At 45.9% G+C, this 19,410-nt stretch overlaps 1 protein-coding gene across 1 annotated transcript in view; it reads right to left on the reverse strand.

Moving 5' to 3' along the window:
- The window catches only part of DDX49 (DEAD-box helicase 49), a 102,468-nt gene that overhangs the window by 2,254 nt on the left and 80,804 nt on the right, over window positions 1-19,410 (reverse strand). Inside the window, exons 9-12 of the mRNA XM_086946910.1 lie at window positions 18,810-18,907; window positions 18,181-18,255; window positions 10,777-10,865; window positions 4,985-5,056 (exon numbers count right to left, since the gene is read on the reverse strand). Of these exons, the coding sequence (XP_086803036.1) occupies window positions 4,985-5,056; window positions 10,777-10,865; window positions 18,181-18,255; window positions 18,810-18,907 (334 nt within the window). The remainder of the gene's footprint in view (window positions 1-4,984; window positions 5,057-10,776; window positions 10,866-18,180; window positions 18,256-18,809; window positions 18,908-19,410) is intronic.

Raw genomic sequence — 19,410 nt, forward strand, 5'->3', positions numbered from 1 at the left:
TTCCCGCCCAGCTGATGGAATTCTATGAGGCACTGCGCCTCATTTTTGTTTGGTATGACACTAACAACACGCCTTCGCGGTTGGAAGGGGACCCATCTGGTTCCACACCGGCGGCTTCAGCCCCAGTGGGACCCCACTGATCAATTCCTGGATTCAGACGGGCACCTGTCGAGCCATCATGCACTCTCCGGTCCTAGCACTTCCTGGTGGCGCCATCCCGATCCTCATCCTCGACTCCAACACTGAAACGGAGGCCCACCTGTGCCTCCCAAATCGTAGCCTTATTTTCATCGGGCTTGGACACTTTCTCTGTTCTAATTTCTCTGCCTACCGTGGCTACGGAGGAGGGAGCTTCATCCGCAATGGTGGTGCTTAGGGCAGCTGAGGTCCTTGACCTTCAGTTACCCAAAGAGGTGTTGCAACCAGGAGTCTCCATGTCAGAACCCTTGCTTCTTTTCAATGACGCCCTCACGGACGTCCTTTTGGGTACCTGGTCCAAACTTACCACAGGGGCTCCTGTGAACAGGATGATTGTCCGCCGCCATCATCCCGCAACTTGGGACAGAGACTTCCTCTCTCAACACCTTACCCTTGAGAGCTTGGTTGTCCATGCCTCCACCTCCCAAGGTGCTTCCCTACCGTTCCCCTGGATTAAGAATCCAAGAGTCTAGACTCATTTGGGAAGATGATGTTTTCTTCCGCCAGCCCGGCATTGCGGTTTGTGAACACCACATGCCTTTTGGGCTGTTAAGCCCACACTCTGTGGGATACAGTTGCGCAAGTGCTGCCACAGGTCCTGGAGAAGGCCCGGGGCGTACTCTCCCAAGCTATTACTGACAGGAGAGATGCAGCAAAGTTCACACCTCGATGCAGACTTGCCATGACCGACTCTCTGGGCAGAGCGGTTTTCACGGCCGTTGCCCTTAGGCGCTACGCTGACTGGCTTCTCGAGGGATGACCAGGCTTTCCTCATGGATATGCCCTTCGATGGCACTCGTCTCTTTGGAGACAAGGCAGATTCAGTGCATGAGCGCTTTAAGGATTCTTGTGCCTCAGCCAGGTCCTTTGGCCTCTCTGCTACCCCATGTCCACCTCAATCTGCCTTTCCCTCCTATGGAATGGGCTTCCAGTCGCGCCAATGCCAGTCCAGCCACTGTGTCACGCAAGCTCCCAGCCTCTGAGTGGCCGAGGCTTGGTACCCACAGACCTTGTGGATCAGCTGGCAAGGGGCCCAATCAGTCCACTCCTGCAACAGCCTCAAAACCCTCCTAGTCTGCCCTTTTACCACCGTGGGCATCCAGTTGGCGGCAAGATTCATAATCACTTGACCCGCTGACAGTCTATAAATCAGACAGGTGAATTTTGCAGAACGTCCGAAGGGGCTTCTCCCTCCCCATGCCATCATTTCATGATCGGCAGATGGAGGATCATTTGTCCCTTCTCCGTGAGGAGATTACGGCTCTCCTGGCCAAGGGGCCATAGAGAGGGTTCCAGTGCCAGAAGTAAGCAGTGGTCATTATTCCCACTACTTTCTATTTCCAAAAATGGAGAAGTGCCTTTGTCCTATCTTCAATCTCCGAACCCTGAATCTCTTCCTCAAGAAGGAGAAGTTCAAAATGCTCACATTGACTTAAATCTGGTCTTGCCCGGACCCTGGAGCCTGGATGGTAGTGTTGGACTTGCAGGATGCCTATTTTTACATACCGATCCTGCCTGCCCATCTGCAGTTCATGGTAGGTTTCACATATTTTCAGTTCACTGTGCTCAATTTTGGCCTTACCAGTAGCCCTAGAGTGTTCATCAAGGTCATGGTGGTGGTTGCAGCTCATATGTGGAGGTCAGGGGTGCCAGTCTTCCCCTATCTCGACGACTGGCTGTTGAATGCGGACTCGTCACAGGCTGTCATCGCCAGACTACGGCAAAACGTCGGGACCCACTGGATTTCACTAGCAACGTGCCACAGTCACACCTGACTCCCTCTCAGATGCTCCCTTTCATTGTAGCTGTTCTGGACACAGTGCAGTTTCAGGCTTATCCTCCTGAGCAGTGAGGCCAGGATATTCAGGCTATGATAAGTATACTTCAGCCTCTATCCTAACTTTTGGTGAGATTGACATCGAAGATGCTGGGCCTCATGGCCTCCTGCATCCAGCTGGTGACACATGCCAGGTGGCTTATGTGGGCTCTGCATTGGGACCTGAAGCTCCAGGGGGTGCAGCATCAGGGGAATCTCTCCGACCCGGTCCAGATCTCAGAGGGAACAGCAAAAGATCAGCAGTGGTGGCTCACGAACCACGATTGGGTCAGACGCAGACCCCTCTCCCAACCAGCTCTCACAGTAGTCACAGATGCGTCGCTTCTGGGATGGTGCGGCAACCTGGGAGAGGTTGAGATCTGAGGACTCTGGTCTCTGGCAGGATCCAGACTCCAAATCAACTTGTTGGAGCTCCAAGCGATCCGACTGGCATTGAAAGCTTTAATTCCCTCGCTCATGGGAAAGCTAGTACAAGTGTTCGCAACAAGGTGGGTTCCGGTCGTGGATCCTTTGTCAAGAGGCTCTGAACGAGTGGATGAACTCAGCCAACACTTTCAGGGTCCTAATTTTGACACACCAGTGGTCAGTGTTATCCGCACACCTGGGTGGTGCCTATATAGGTACGGCGGATACAAAGCCAATCAACTCCACCTACTGGCGTGCAGGGGTACTGCTCATGAAACATCTTCCGGATCCAGTCCAACGCTTTCTAGGGTAAGGAATCAGCGGCTAGATATAGTCTCTGCCAGATAATGCATTACTGAAGGTAAGTAACTTGTTCATATATAACTCACAAGGCACAGTTGGAATTGAAAGATGTTTAAACGCAAGCTTATGCCATGAAATTAATCAATTCAAGAATCAACCAAATTACACTGTAGCCGTGCCCAACAAACATCCAAATTTCCAATTCATTTTGGACCATGAATGTGTTATGTTGATTTGTATAGCACACTAATCACCCGGGACTTCAACTACTTGCGGCACTCTAGGAGTTAGGATGAAGCTCTGAGATGTTGAGGGAGGTTGTTCCGTGTTTTGGGTGCGATATGGGAGAATTAGCGCTCAACAGTTTTGATTTAGTGGACTTGGGGCGTGTATGTGAGTGAGAATGAGGCAGAGCGTAGGTGTCTGGTGGGATAGTGAAAGTGTATGTGGCTGTTCAGGTATTCTGGTCCTGTGTTGGGTAGGGCTTTGTATGTGTGCTTGGGAAGTTTGAATTGGCTGCGCTTGTGAATGGGGAGCCAATGAAGCTTCCTGTGGTGTGGTGTGGTGTGGGAGGTTGAGAAGGAGTCTTGTGGCTGTGTTCTGGAGTTGTTTGGAGATTCCGGCATTTAAAATGTTGATGGAGTCCAGCCTACTGGTGATGAGTGCTTGCATGATGGTCCATCTGTTGTTCTGAGGCATCCATTTTAAGATCTTTCGCAGCATACGTAGGTTGTGGAAGGCAGGAGGTGCACAATGCATGAACTTGAGCCGGTCACCTAGGATGATTCCTAGATTACCTGTATGGTCTCTGGGTGTGGGCGTTGGTCCTAGCTCCGACAGCCACCAGGTGGAGTCCCATAGGGAGGTCTTATTGCTGAAGACCAATACTTCCTTCTTGTCGGAGTTGAGCTTCAGGCAGTTGGTTCGCATCAGTCTACTAGCATGGTCATTCAGTTGGTGAAGTTAGTTCTGGCTGTATTGTTCGCCAGGGAGGGGATGAGTTGTGTGTCATCAGCGTAGGAGATGACGGTGATGTCTTGTGATCAGCTGATGTTGGTGAGCAGTCATATGTATGATGAAAAAGGTGGGGCTGAGGGAAGATCCCTGTGGGACTCCACATATCAGTTTCTTGGCATCTGATGTGAATGGTGGCAGCCTGATGCTTTGGCTTCTTCCTGTGAGGAAGGAAAAGATCCATTTGAAAGTAAAAATTTATTTTAAAAAAAGCAGATCCTTGTATGCCAATCTCATGAAGTCTTCTGATGAGGGTGTTGTGGGAGACCATGTCGAAGGCCGCAGCGAGGTCGAGCAGGATGAGGGCCGCTGTTACTCCTTGGTCCAGGATGATTCAAATGTCGGTGGCCTCAATGAGTGCTATTTCGGTGCTGTGTATTTTTTTCTGAATCCTGATTGAGTGTTGTCTATGGTCTTCTCAATCGCTCTGCCTAAATATGGGAGCACAGAGATGGATCGGAAATTACTCCGTTCATTCTGGTCGACTTAGGGCTTCTTGAGGAGGGTGTTGATTTCTGCAAGTTTACATTCATCTGAGTAAGTGGCGGATGTGATGGAGGTCTTTATATGGGTCAAGGTGGTGCTGATATTCCTAGGTTGTAGTTGTGGTGGGAGCTTTTGGGTCTGTTGGGGCCCTGAGTGAAGAGCGGCATGATTGCTGCAGTTTCACTTCTGGTGAGAGTTGTCAATTTGGTCAGGTGGCTGACTTGGTTGGTAGTGGTGATGAGTGCAACAAAGGCTCGGTGGCTTAAAAAAACTTGAGGGGCCCCTGCAAAGTACATGAAGGCCAAGCAACCCCCCTGTCCCCCACCCGGTCAGGAGCCTGCAACCTGCGCACAGTGTCAGCCAGTGTGGGATGCATAACTGTGTGCAGCTGCGCATGAGCGTAACAAACTACCTGGTCCCAGGCCTGGGTACTGTACTCTGGCGCTGTGAGGAATAATGTTATGCCACTGCCAAGGCTCTGTGTGAGCCCTGAGAGCACTACAGCAGGGTATGTCGGAGTACAGCACTGTACAACAGGGAATCAAATGGCAAACATGAGTGGCAGCACAGTGGTGGTGATGAAGGGCAGTACCGCACTATAAGGACTCAACACATACACACAAATCACAGCAGAGCTCCAGCACTGCGAGGGGGAGCAGTGGTGGTTTAGGAAAGCTGTTCTGCACCAAGGAAACATGTGTGGCATACAGATGTGACATCAGAGCTTGAGCCAGCACTCACCTTCCCTTCCAGAATCATCTGTTTCCGTTTGTTGATCTCCTTTTTCTCATCAAATTCTGTTGATTCTAATTTCTAGGTTGCAAAGAAAAAAGGGGTCAAAAAAATTAAATAAACTTAAAACAAAATCAAATTTGTTATTTCAAGAGTACGTTCTACCCCTTAAAACTCCAAGTTGCAATGAATAAGTACAGATTTTTATAATTATATTATCTGGCTTTGCAAGATGATGGAAGAGTTAACAGTCCTAGCATCAGAGCCTATTATTAACACTTATTCTGATAGACAATATTCTGGGCCCTATTCACAAAGGAAGTTGCTGCCGTTTCTGTAGATTTAGGGCTAAAATACCTCATTTATTCCTTTCAGGTATTCACAAAAGGATTCCTGGCAGGTGTAAATGAATTTACTACTACAGAGTTCTCTGTCACATGTGCGAACAAATAAAGGTGTATGAGGGAGAGGTGGTCCTTTTCTGCACTGCCCGGCCCTTCATAGCTCCCACGTACCCCAGAAAGAGTTGGTCATCCACCCTGAACTCTTTTGTGCATTCAAGGTTGAACGATAATGCTTTTTTTTCGGTCCAGATGGTGGAGACGCTCCTCTTCCTTGGAGGGATGCGGGGGAGCAAAGAAGGTACGCAGCATGATGGAATGACCCAGATGGATTGGCGCCACCACCTTTGGCGAGCATGAAGCACCACTTTATCAGGAAAAGACATCATGTAGGGATACATACAAGATAGCGGCTGCAACTCTCTCACCCTCCGGGCAGATGTTATCGCCACTAGAAAGGCTGCCTTGATGGTAAGCAACCAGAGGGGACAGTTGTGTAAAGGGTGGAAGGGAGCACACATAAGAAAAGTGAGGACCAAATGAAGGTCCCACTGAAGCATAACAATGGGAGTGGGAGGAAAAAAGTGAGCCAGCCCCTTCAACAAATTATTTAAAATTGGAGACATAAAGAGAGAGGGTTGGTCTGGCATCAGCAAAAAGAGACAGAGCAGAAAGATAACCCTTAAGAACACTCAAAGCAGAGACCTGCTGGGCAAGGGTTAGAATGAATAAAAGGACAGTAGAAAGAGAAGCAGAAAGAGGGTCAGTAGACCTTTCTGTACAATATAATACAAATTGTTGCTATCAGCAGGCATATACCATCTTAGTGGAGGGAGGCCTGGCCACCAAATAGCATTGCATATTTTGGGAGGAAGGTCAAAAGCCATCAAAGGCCGCCGCTAAATCTCCACGCATGTAGGAAAAGAGTTGACCGGTTCGGGTGGAGGACCCTCCCCTGCTGCGGCAACAGAAAATACTCCCGAAAGGGCAGCCTGATCAGAGGATCAATACTCATTTTCAGAAGCTCTGGATACCAGACTCTCCTCGCTCAGTACAGAGCCACAAGAATGACTTGGGACGCAGGGCCTCTTGACAAAGGGTCCACGACCCTACCCGCCCTGCTTGTTGCAGTACCGCATGGCGGTGCTGTTGTCCGTTAAAACCTGCATTAACTTCTCCTTGACAGAGGGAAGCAATGCCTTCAATGTCAATCGAATCGCTCAAAGCTCCAACAAATTGATATGGAGCCCTGACTCCGCCGGAGACCAGTGTATTCTGATCTCCACCTCTCCCAGATGGCCGCCCCATCCCAGAAGTGACACACCAGTCACAACTGTGAGATCTGGTTGGGGAAGGGAGAGGGGTCTGCCGTTGACACAATCACGGTTCGTCAACCACCATGGAAGACATCTTGCAGTTCTTTCAGAGATCTGGACCTCATTGATGAGATTTCCCCAATGCAGCGCCCACCGGAACTTCAGGTCCTACTGCAGAGCTCGCATACGCCACCTGGCATGCTTTACCAACAGGAGTCAGTCTCACAAAAAATCCAGGATAGAGGCTGAAACATCAGAATCATAGCCTGAATATCCTGGACTCGTTGCTCAGGAGGATAGGCCAAAAACTACACTGTGTCCAGAACAGCCCCGATGAAAGTGAGCGTCTGAGAAGGAGTCAGGTGAGACTTCAGCTCATTTATAGAGAACCCCAGCGAATGCAGGAGGTTCACTATAGTTTAAAGGTGGGAGATAACAGCCTGGGGCGAGGACGCCTTTAACAGCTGCAACCATCACCTTGGTGAACACCCGTGGGGCGCTGGTAAGGCCAAAGGGAAGCACTGTAAACTGAAAGTGCTCGTGGCCTACCGTGAACCGCAGGTAGCGCCTGTGGCCCGGCAGGATTGGAATGTGAAAATACGCATCTTGTAGGTCGAACGCTTCCATCCAGTCTTACAGGTCGAGGGCAGACAAGACCTGATCCAGAGGGAGCATCTTGAACCTCTCCTTCTTGAGGAAGAGATTGGCGGTCCGAAAACCTAAAATGGGCCGCAACCCTTTGTTCTTCTTTGGAATCGGAAAGTAGCGGGAATAACAGCCACTGCCGTCTTCTGAATCCGGGACCCTCTCTCTAGTGCCCTTGGCTAGGAGAGCTGTAACTTTCTCTTGGAGCAATTTTAAATGATCCTCCGCCAGCCGTTCTTGATTTGGCAGAATGGGAGGAGGAAATGAAAGAAAAGGCAGAGAATAGCCCTCCTGAATGATCTGCCAGACCCACATGTCCAGTGTTACGGACCTCCAGTGGGGGAGAGGATGATGGATTCTCCCACCAACTGGAGTGGTGTGGTCTTGCAGAGTCACACTAATGCTTGAAGGCTGCGGCTGCCGAGCCCAGGGTGGCTGTCGACTTCTGGATTCCTTGGACAGTTTGAACTGCGTCCACCCACAACTTGGGAAGTCTGTGCAGGACGATTGCTGGGATAGGGCTGACACGGCTGGAACCCATTTCTGTTATACTGAAAGGGGCGAAAGCTAGTGTAAGAAAGTAGAATCAGGTTTCATGGTAACCCCCACCTTTTGCTGGTGTCATTATGTTTTCCGACTAGTCTGACTGGACCCCAGTCTGGATTAGTGCAGGTTGCTTCACTTAAATAGGTGTACACCATATACAAAGCCAGCCTCCTACAGCTAGAGAGGCCATGAGGTGTAGAAGAGAGGCCTAAGTATCTGGACGTAGCTTGAGAGTCCTTGAACCGCACAAGGACTGAGTCTGCCTTCTCCCCAAAAAGACGGGATCCATCAAACGGTATGTCAATTAAGTTTGCCTGTACATTGCCCGAGAAGCCAGTTGTTTGAAGTCAGGCATGGCGCCTCAAGTCCGCTGTTGATAAAATCGCTCTGCCCAGCAAATCAGTCATGTCAAGGACACACCTAATGGTAAATTTTGCTCCATCTCTCCTGTCCTTAACCGCCTGAGACAGCACAGCCCGGGCCTCCACCAGGACTTGTGGCAGCACTTGCACAACCGTCTCAAAAAGGAACTGGGAGAAACAGCCCAATAAGCATGCGGTATTCACAGACCGCAATGCCAGGCTGGAGGAAGAAAACATCTTCTTCCCAAGTAATTCCAGCCTTTTGGATTCCCTATACGGAGGGGCGTAAGGGAACACGCCCTGGGACACAGAAGCCTGCACCACCAAGCTTTCAGGAGTGGGCTGTTGGCTGGGTAACTTTGGGTCGCCATGGGCCAGGCGATGGCAGCTTGCAATTGTCCTAGTCACAGAAGCTCCTGTGCTAGGCTTGGACCAAATGCCTAGAAGGACATTAGTAAGTGCCTCATTGAAGAGCAAAAGGGGTTTGAGAGGTGGAAGTCCCAGACTGAAGCACTTTGATCTGGAGAATAGTCCTGACCTGCACAGAGTCCAGTTCAATGACCTCTGCTTCTCTCTTGAGCACCATAGCATAAGATGCCCCCTCATCAGTTGGCGGAGAAAGAATGCCAGCATCTGTGGAAGTGTCCAGTTCATTGGCCTCCCCAAGTTCCCCATACCAGTCCATCTGCTCCGCAGAAACATCCTGGTGTTTTAAAGGGTCCATAGACCCCTCCCTAGCCCAAACATCATCAAAATGTACAGGCAACAACATAGAATTCTATCAAAGTTGGAATCGGCGTCTAGCGACGCCATTCCAACTCTGTGTCGTCAGGGATAAGAATGTGGCTGGAACCGCCGATGGGCATCAGCAGCCCCGAAGGCACTGACTTCATATCGGACGCCTGGGAAGGTCGCGATGGCACGACCGGAGCCATACAAGGATCCCTGAGGCCCAACCGGCACTTTGGCCAGATCCGATCGGGCCCCCTTCTGACCTCCGAGGGCTTAGTAGAGGAGTTGGCCCGCTCAAACATGTGGCGCATGGCCATGTAAAAGTCTTTAATTTGATGGGGGTTGCTCCGGCTCCCGGAAAGGGAGGGAGACGCAAAGGCGACCCTAGCTCCGGCTCTGCAGAACTGTGCCTAGAGCGTCAGTGCTCCATACCTCATTTGTCGACGGACGACAGTCAAGGCGAAGACAAACTCCACTGAGTGCCCTGATGCCCTAGAGTGGGACAGAGAGGACTTGGGGCTCCAGGAGTGGTTTCGCGACCTCCTCTTCTTCGAATGAGAACCGTAACTCCGCGGATTCCTGCTGGATGGTGTGACTGCCGGGCCGCAAGGAGCTTCATAGCCCGTTTCCGCACGCCTTTGGGCCATATCCCGCCAGTCCGAGCACGACTTTGAGTCGTGGTCACGCTCGGGTTACCAGAGACAGACAAGGTGGGGTTGGTTACTGATATCATGGGGTGAAGGGTACCACACAGTTTAAACCCTGTCTTCCTCCAAGACATCCTCGCACATGATAGAAAAATAACGAAGTCCACAAAAGTTAAACCAGGCCTGTCAAAAAGTGACAGAGGGGTCGCTCTTCTCCAGATAGACGCTTAACTGGCGCAGAAATCAAAGAACTGACGTCCGTGCGCCTGGGTGTCACCTATATAGGAGACTGTGGCGTCATAATCGACGCTAATGACGTCAAGTGGAGTCTCTATCTGATATATGGCAACTAAGACGAACAGAAAAGAGATTAAGTGGCAACTGAACAAAGAAAGAAACATTACATGGACGCTACAGCAAATATAAGGCAGCTAACAGCAAAAAATAAAAGAGCAGCAAGTCAGTCAGGGGCACAACGACCCGGAGGCTGGCTGAGCAGCAGAGGGAGCAAGAATGAGGTCAAGGCGGAACGCGCCTCACTGCTGGAATATTACAGCGAATAAGTTAATGACCCATTACAAAAGGAGGCTGTGTAACACAAACCATATCAAAATGCCCCAAATAAGTACAGAATGGGGAAAATATGCCCCCCCCCCCTTAATTCAATGCCCTAACTCACACACCACACTACAGGATGCTTTGAAACAGCTTTGGTGGCAAAAACGATAGACAAGGAAGTGAAATGCATACATCAAACGTACAGGTCACTAAGATTTGCTCGTTTTACTATCAGTGTTCCCAAGCAGGGTTTATCTGTGATGTTCATCATCAGATTGTAAAGAAAAGTGATTCCAGAAGGCTAGTGAATATGTCCCACGAGACCCTAATTCTAAGACTTGTGACACACCACTAGTAAAGAGAGTGGGTAAAAGTACGAGCATCATTTGATGGAAGGTACGAAACAATCTTTCCCACCAAGTGCATTAATCCACATGAAGAAAACAAGAAATTACATATACGCAAATGTCAACTTTTAACCACAAGGCAAAACCAATGCAGAGTAGACTACTTTAGCTCGGTGTAAAAACAATATTAGGATATATTCGCTGCTGTGTGGTGAAGTCCGGAAGTTTATCTCTATATCTCCAGTGAAACCTTGTGGTGGCCAATAATACGTTTTCACAATAAAGTAAATGAGAAAAAAAGACTCACTATTTCACATTCTCTTCGGGTGACGTTCACCTGCGTCAGGATGTTCAGCACCTCCTTCTCATTGAGCGGATATTCTTTCAATTTTGTATCTGTGTGGACATAAAAACACACACGACTATTTCAAATCAAAAGCACAGCAGAAGTTATTACGTTTACTTTCAAAACAGAGGAAGCAAGGTTCACAGCTTCGATGCAAAAGGGTGCTCAAACACAACATCGACCTGTAAAATATCGACTCCACAATAGTGACTACCAGAGACCATCAAGGTAAAAAGATGTGGAATTAGGATTTGAAAATGTATAATATCCCATCGCTACTTTCCATGAGCAAATTGCGGTAGTCAAGACTGTGAAGTCAATATTTATGCAGATCGATGTTAAATCCATACTTTTAAAAAACACAAGCATGTGACAGTCGAAAAAAATGCATGTCGAACAAGTCAAGACCTACGAATCATAAAATATTTCGAACTCCCTGATGAACCGTCTCACGGTTCTAACTTTTTGACATTTGAAATTTTGCATTTTAAACCGCGTTACAGTAAAAGACTTCAATTTCTTTTGAAGAAATAGCACTCTTTATTTTTCACTTGACTTGCATGGATTTGAACAATAAAATAGAACAGCCTATCTTTCTGTCGAATTCAGCCAAATGTGCCACTTACCGCAATGCTGAGTCCAAGGGCAGAAGGTTATATAATAAAGTACCAGACACACAAACATGCAGTAGAACCCATTACACACAAACCTTCAAATATATATAATATAGCACAAATATAGCCTATATTTGGATATCACTGTGACCCTCAACTGCACTTGCCACCAAGAAACAAGTCACACCAACAAGTAAAGCAGAGCTCATCCATGCCACACAGCCAACAAACACTCTTCAGATGATCTTCAACTGGCAGGCATCTCAGCCAACTTCAGAGATGTGTAACTAATTAGAAAGGTTTTCTGCCACATCCCTCCAAATCTAAAATCATACACCCACAGCTTACCAAAGAAGACACTGCCGAAACCGAGAGACGGACAACAACAGAATCCCAGAATCATCATTTCCGCGTCATCTATCAGATTTGGAAACTTCACAATCCGGGAGAGAAAACCAGTCGCAGCCAAGAAGAAACCATTGAAGACTGGAGAGCTTCTCAACCTCGCCAGAGGGGGTAAGCACTACACAAATGATGCAACGCAATACAATACCACAATGAGGCATTATTGATGAGTGCTAAACAAATACTTCTAAGATAGCCGAACGGTTCTGTCACCTACAGCGCTGCTAGGACCAAGAGGTGAAGGTATCTCTTACGGAGTCGTGAAATCTAAAACTCGCATCGAAAATGAAATGCTGAAAACGTCTACTATTTGGGAAAAGAGAGTCTAAGGTACAACTAAGGCAATGGATGCCCCTCTGAGACCAAAATAAATATGTTTTACTTTTACACATTTATATTTATATTGGTGGGGGCCCGGTAGCTCCCAGCAATAAAATCTTACAAAAGCAATGTTGATTCAAGATAAACATTGGCAAACACAAAATGCTGGCAGCCAACGTCAAACCTATTGACTTTGCCAATGCTTTTAACATCTTTACACTGTAAACGAAATAGCCAATTGGGTCGTCAGAATTGTCAATTTTCTCAAACTACTGACTTATAAATTGAGTAAGCCCTTGAAGGTATCATTTTTGTGCTCCTTTTTGCAGTTTAAACTTATTTTCTACTAATTTGTGTTTGTTTGACTCGCCTCGCTTTAATTTCGGAGTCGGGCTGACGTGTCTAAAAGAAGTTTTTTTTCAGTAACTTTAAAACGGAATGTGGGCAATATTCACTGGTCGTGCTTTCTTTTTTGGCCACCAGGTGGCACAACATTCATGCATTTCTGCAATACAGGATTTTATCAATGTTATTATCTGCTGTTTTTAACTGTATTCTGCATTTTACTTTTGGAAAAATATAGTTAGTGTTAATGAGTAGGTATGAAGAAGATCTACAATCCGATAGCAGGAAATCGTACAGCATAAAAACAATATCTACTGACTAAATAAACACTCATGCTTCTAAGTGCTAGAGATGGTGACGCTAAGGATGATAACCACAAAGGACAATTGCAGTGTTCTTTGGTTTCATACTCACTAAAAACATACTTTAACTGGTGTTTTTACGGCTTGTTTTTACTTGCTAATGGTTGGTGTATTTTTTTTAAAATAAACTTTGTGAATGTGTACAGCCCTAATAAAGCACATAATCGCGGCCAGTGCAAATATGTTTCAGGTTTGTGAACCACGTGTTGGGTGCAAGCATGTACATATTCACTGAAAAAACCATAGGTTTGACACCAGTTATAGTTAGTAAAATTTCCAGCTGACATAAAACCATTGAAATTCCCACGTTATAGTTAGTTGGATTCACTATAACTTGCGCGCCTGCAATGGACTGCTGATGAGGTTTTTAAATAGCAGATTTCGATAGCTATGAAATGAAATATTTTTTATATTGAATCCTATATTGTATAATTATGTAGTACTATTTTTTTTATGTATATTGTTCATGGTTTTTTTTTTGCCCTGGAGCTCTCCCGGTGCGCATCCCGGTGAGCGCACCGGTAAGCGCAGTCTTGCGGCGCGCCCCAGGGCGCGTACGGGTGAGCGTCCCGTTAGCGCTATTGCCACGAACGAAAACATCGTGACGTATTGCGTGTCCGCGTGATACGCACGGCGTAAGCGCACCCGGAAGCACTTGAGCGCATACGATCGTGCTACGTAACCATCCGACGCGCTTACGCGTACTGGTGAGCGTCCCGTTAGCGCTATTGCCACGAACGAAAACATTGTGACGTATTGCGTAGCCGCGTCCGCGTGATACGCACGGCGTAAGCGCATGCGGAAGCACTTGAGCGCATACGATTGTGCTACGTAACCATCCGACGCGCTTACGCGACGCGCCCCGGGGCGCGTAGCGTAAGCGCGTCAGGTTATGTGACCTAAAAATAACACTTTTTATTGGTTCAGGACAGTTTTGGTTTCCAAATGATGAAAGCTCTGGTCATGTGACCTGAAAATAACACTTTTCATTGGTTCAGGACAGTTTTTTTCCTAATGATGAAAGCCCACACCATTTTTCCTCATTCTCACTTTGTACTTTGAGTGAGGAAGACCTGTTTCCAGAGCTATTACTAATTTGTACTCAGAAATGGCTTCAGAAGCAGCAGCAGCAGGAGCATCTCAGCCACCACCACCACCACCAAGAGGACCACCACAACACCACAGTGGTGGAGATGAAGAAGAAGAAGGAGGAGGAGGAGGAGGAGGAGGAGAGGAGGAGGTTCCTGCCAGAAGATAATACCCCATATAGGCCAAAGCAGCACATTATCTGGGAGTTTTTTTCAATCCCAAAGGACCTCAAAAAAGTAAATGCGCCAAGGGTTACTTGCCTAATCTGTGGCAATGAACTTTCAAGGGGGAACCCTAACAAAAAGTACTCTTTAGGCAATAACACCATGGTTCGCCACATGCAACGCCGGCACCCTAACAACTATGCTGCGGCAGAGGTCAGAGAACTGGCCAGAAACCCTCCCCAATCTTCACCCAGCACCTCCAAAAGTAAGCAACCCACTCCATCGGGTCCAGAGACAAGGGAGATGGTCCCAAACGGACAATACTAAATCAGTTGTATATTTTGTGGTAAAACAATTACCTATGGTGAGCAAAGCATAAAACTCATCAACCGTGCTGGTGACAACTACAATTGCCCCAAAAAACCTTAATTTTTTCCTGATTTTTTTTGCTACAGTTGAGCCGTTTACAATTCCCTGTTTTTTGTTTCTCCCCACAAAAATAACAAAAAAAAAATAAAATTGTTCATAAAAGCCAAAAAAAGTACAAAATGTTCAAAAAAATATAAAACAACAAAAAGAAGAAACAAAATAGTTCTTTTTAGAACTACCTCCAATTTATAAAAAAAGGCTAAATTTTTTAAAAACTCTGTCATTCTTTTTTCCCCATGGTACGCTCCCCGGCGCTCCCCCCGTGCAAATCGAAAAAAAAATTGTTTTTTTTTGTTGCCCCGCGGGCCCTTTTATGGCCCCTACATCTAACCTAGGGGGTCGGGGGTCTACTCTGCCCCCTTTTGGTCATTTCCCCCTTTGTTTTTGCCACCTCTTGTGTCTCGATCCTACCGACACACAAGATGGCGGCCGCTCCGGACTGTTTGGAATGTTGACAGACACCCGAGTGCCAATCAGCTTTCTGCGCGCGAACTCGCGTAGCGCGCTGGTACGCGCCCCGGTGCGCGTACCGGGGCGCGCTTATAGACATATATATTTTTTTGAACCTAAATTACTCAAAATACACTGGAGCACATATCTTGAGACATAGCAAAGGCACATCGGGCTACCAGTCCCTACAATTTTGCCAAGTTTGGTGGAAATCCATTCAGCCGTTCAGGCTAAAAGTGAGTTCAACCGCCCTATGGAAATTAACATGGGGAAAACACGTTTGGGACCCCCCTTTTATCTCGGCCCCCGCTTGACGAATCCCCCCCAAACTTTCAGGGAAGGAGCGGAGCACCGCGAGGCAAATTTGAGGATAATTTCAGGCAGATTCCTCAACCGGCGCCAAAGTTATTCCCAATAGAATGTTCCGAATTCCCTATACAAAATAATCCTAACTATAACTACCAACTGGCGACCGCCAGTAGGTAATATATATATATATATATATATATATATATATATATATATATATATAAATATATAATGAAGTACCAATTTCTGTACATTATAACTATAAGGATATTGAAAACCACTTCACTTTTTGTGAGCATACAGGAGAGAGGTGACTGGCAAAGTTCCTTTAAAGGCTCATCAAACTGAGCGGTACCTTGCAGCATCCTTTCAACCTATGGCAGAGGACGTTAACATCATTCCACCAAACATCTATGTTCCTCGGCGCCTTGCTTTTATGTGAAAGCACATGGTTGCAGAAGTTAAATTCACCAAAATACTGCTATTTTTTTGCAAAAACATCTTATATACAATTTAATGTACATAGCATTCAGAAGTAGCTATAGTTCATGTGTGGTAACAGAGCAATTCCTGCGTTTGTGTAATGAACTGTAGCCTGCAAAAAATCAATCTGCTGCCATAAAAAGCTCCCTTTGCTTATCACTCTTTATTTGAGAAAAACAGTACTGAAGGGCTCCAAACGGCTTCTCATTGTCGCGGAGTCGTCGGCTGGCCCTACCAGCAGGAATCATGACATCACAATCCAATTGTAGTTGAGCAACTACATAGTTTTTTTCATCACAAGTGTTAATAATGTCACAATTAGACTTTAATAAGCAAATTAAAGTTATGTTTTACACAGGGGAAGAAGCTAATTAAGGTAAAATGTTTACTAATTAACAGCCATGTGTGAAAGGATTAGCGTACAATTTAAACTGCAGAACGCGGTCATAGCTATTAGTATAGGCCGCAGAAATATTAAATGCACAATTTATTTTAACTAGAAATGAGCTTGACCTGCTAGAAAACGTGCACAATGGTTTTAAAGTTGGCTTTAAATCGACATGCTTAGAAATGTTCATCATAACTGCAGAAGGTTTCCTGTTTAACAAATTTATTAGATTTACTAAGAAAAAATGGTGATAACTGAACGTTATATTTTTCCGCACATTTCACATAATGTTTGAAAAGAATAGGTGTTCATTTGGAAACAGTATTTCTTCTTGGTGCAAATGAAATGCATTACTAAACAGTATATTTTAAATTAAGGTTTCTCTTACTTAGCATAGTTTAGTGTTTACGCAGTCAAACAATTTACTTTAGAGGGTTAAATGGTGTTCGATGCCTTTGGCAATGGAGGACCCTGAATAAGGGGCCACCTACGCAAGATGTCTACAACACTGTGACAAAACTATGCAAGCTGCAAGTTATCTTGTGGGAAAGGAAGAGCTGAACTCGCTCTGAGAAGACAGCTGCCCGACTGGATCCAAAGAGAGAAGCCTGAGACAATGTCCAGAGTCTACTTTTTGCTTTTACATTAATGCATGCTCCTGGTTCACGATCACTCTTCCCAGAGACCCCTTCCCTGTCCTCGCCGAGGGCGGTGGCTGCCACTGCTGCGGATCTCTCCTGCTTTACTTTTGATGCTCGATATTTTTTCGGATTGCTACTGCGACCTCTATGCTTTGTTGCTCGAATTACTGAGACTCGGCTGAGTTTCATAAACTACTCCTAATGGAAAGTTCTGCTGCTTCGAATTTTTAGCTTTATGCTCTTTTTATCTCACTCTTTTCCTTTAAACTAAACTCTTCATAAGTTTTACTAACTAAATTTTGATCCTGTTGTTGAGAATAGAGGATTTTTCATCTATGGAACGCGTGTGATGCTTTAATTGATGATCTGTTCTAATTATACTTTTATAAGATTTCGGTCTGCTACTTGACTTTATTGACTAATCTAAATAAAATTAATCTTACTAATCTTGTAACGAGGAATAAACTTTTTAAACGAATTCAAAGTCTCGTCATTGACTGAACTTAGAACTGCAATTGTGACGACTTATTATGATGAAATAGCTCCCGACTCAAAACAGGGGCAAAGATCAGTCCCCTTATAGCAAATTATACTCAGCAAGGGATTGGGGCTTAACCCTGTAAGCGATGGCAAGAAAAGGTTGAACCATATTTATTTAAATTTTTCCCCAACTCTGTGCTATCACAGGAATTTGGGACTCTTGTGCATTTTTTGGCAAACAGCTTCTTTAAATGGCTTGTATAAAATGTCACTGGCTCCAGTGCAACAGGTCTCCAGTAAGTGCAAAAAACATCTATCTGAAATAGGCTTGTACAAAGTTAAACAACCACTCCATTTTCTTGTCCACCATCAAAATCATTGGACGCCTTCCTCGCGCAGCTCACTTCGAAACAAGCTCAAGTGCCCACAGAATGGCCTCATCAGCATATGGACTTGAAGAAAGAGCAGCCACGTAAGCGTATCTTCAGTAACCACACTCACCCGACAGACGTGTAGCGAGTCCCAAGATAGAGTCAATTCAGTCCAATCATTAACAGCTCTGTGGTAATTTGTTCTAGTGCCTCCTGAATCCTTCACAGCTCTACTGTCATTTCCTTTACTTACTAACAATCATTCACAACTGTATGGCCATTTAGTTTACTTCCTCTAGAATCACTCACAGCTCTGTGGTCATTCTCATGCATCCTCCCAAAACAGACACCCCAGAAAGAGACAGAAGGGCCGCTGAAGGTAACATTCTGCAGTCAAGCTGGTTTCAACACACAGGGAGCCAGAGGCAAAACACTAGCACAAAAAAACCCTCTTTTCTGTAAGTACTAGTTCTGTGATAAGACCTTCATGAAGAGCTAGCCAAGCAGTACTCACGGATTTGTTCCTCAATGGCGTGCACTAGATGGATGTCGTATTGCGTCACCAGAGTGATGGAGATACCATGGCGTCCTTGGAAGGAGAAAGAAAGATAGTGTTCATTTTCTTGTACTCGGAGATTAGATCTCTTGCCAAGGGTAATTAAGACAGCAGTGAGAGGTAACATTTCACATCACAAGTGCATGGCCTCTCCATACTGAAGGCTGCCTGCAGTTATATGGGGTAATAACGAGCAAGTGAGGAAGTGAAGCAGTGCTTTCAGGTCCCTCTAGTAAAGAGTAGCAGACTCAAATAATATTACAAATCTGAACACAGCACTCCTATCACATAGAAGAACCACAAGGAATGATGCATCACCGCTTTAACACAACACACGTACACAAGGGCGAGTTACACAAAGGGGGTAAATACTGTGGAAGCAGATGCTAGATCTTTTTCTTAAAATTACTGGATTTAGATAATCTAAAATCCACTGACACTCTAAAAACTGGAAAGAACCAAATAGCTTTTTCACACCCAAAATAAACATCAAATTGGAACTCAGATTTTACTCACAAGGCAACACTTTTAAAATGGGGTTACGTTGACATTTTACAATGCATTAACTTAAGATCAACGACACTTACCAGCTCTGGCCGTGCGACCCACGCGATGAATATAAATTTTAGGCAAGCCAGGTGTATTGTGGTTGATGACAACTTGGACAGTTGGAATGTCAAGTCCTCTGTAGAAATTTAAAAAAACAGTTCAATGTACTGTCTTGTTACTCTCTCGTCATTTATATCCCAGGCTGACGTACAATACAGCAACCACACTGCATTTATGGTCAAGTTCCTACGGTTTCTGATGTTCGACAACTTGCTATCTCCCACAGATTAACAGAACAGATACTTCTTTTTTCTTTTTTAAGAGTTTTATAGAGCGCAAACTAGATCCGAAACATCGGGCATCAAAGCGCTTTATAAGAACACCAGTTTCATTACAGAAGGACATATTCGGTTTTTTTTGTTAGGCACGGGGAGATTAAGTGATTTGCCCAAAATCACAGGATGTTGAGCGGCGTTGCAGAGACTCAAACCCGGTTCCCCAGTTTCGAGGTCAACGGCTCTAACCATAAGGCTACATCCTCTCCCCTATACTTCATGGAATATCAAGAATGAAGTCAAGCTACAGCTTCTAATTTAGAAAGCTGTTACCAACACATTATGCTGCTTACAGGCACCTGAA

The sequence above is a fragment of the Lissotriton vulgaris genome, chromosome 12, assembly GCF_964263255.1.
Source record: "Lissotriton vulgaris chromosome 12, aLisVul1.2, whole genome shotgun sequence".
Taxonomy (NCBI): domain Eukaryota; kingdom Metazoa; phylum Chordata; class Amphibia; order Caudata; family Salamandridae; genus Lissotriton; species Lissotriton vulgaris.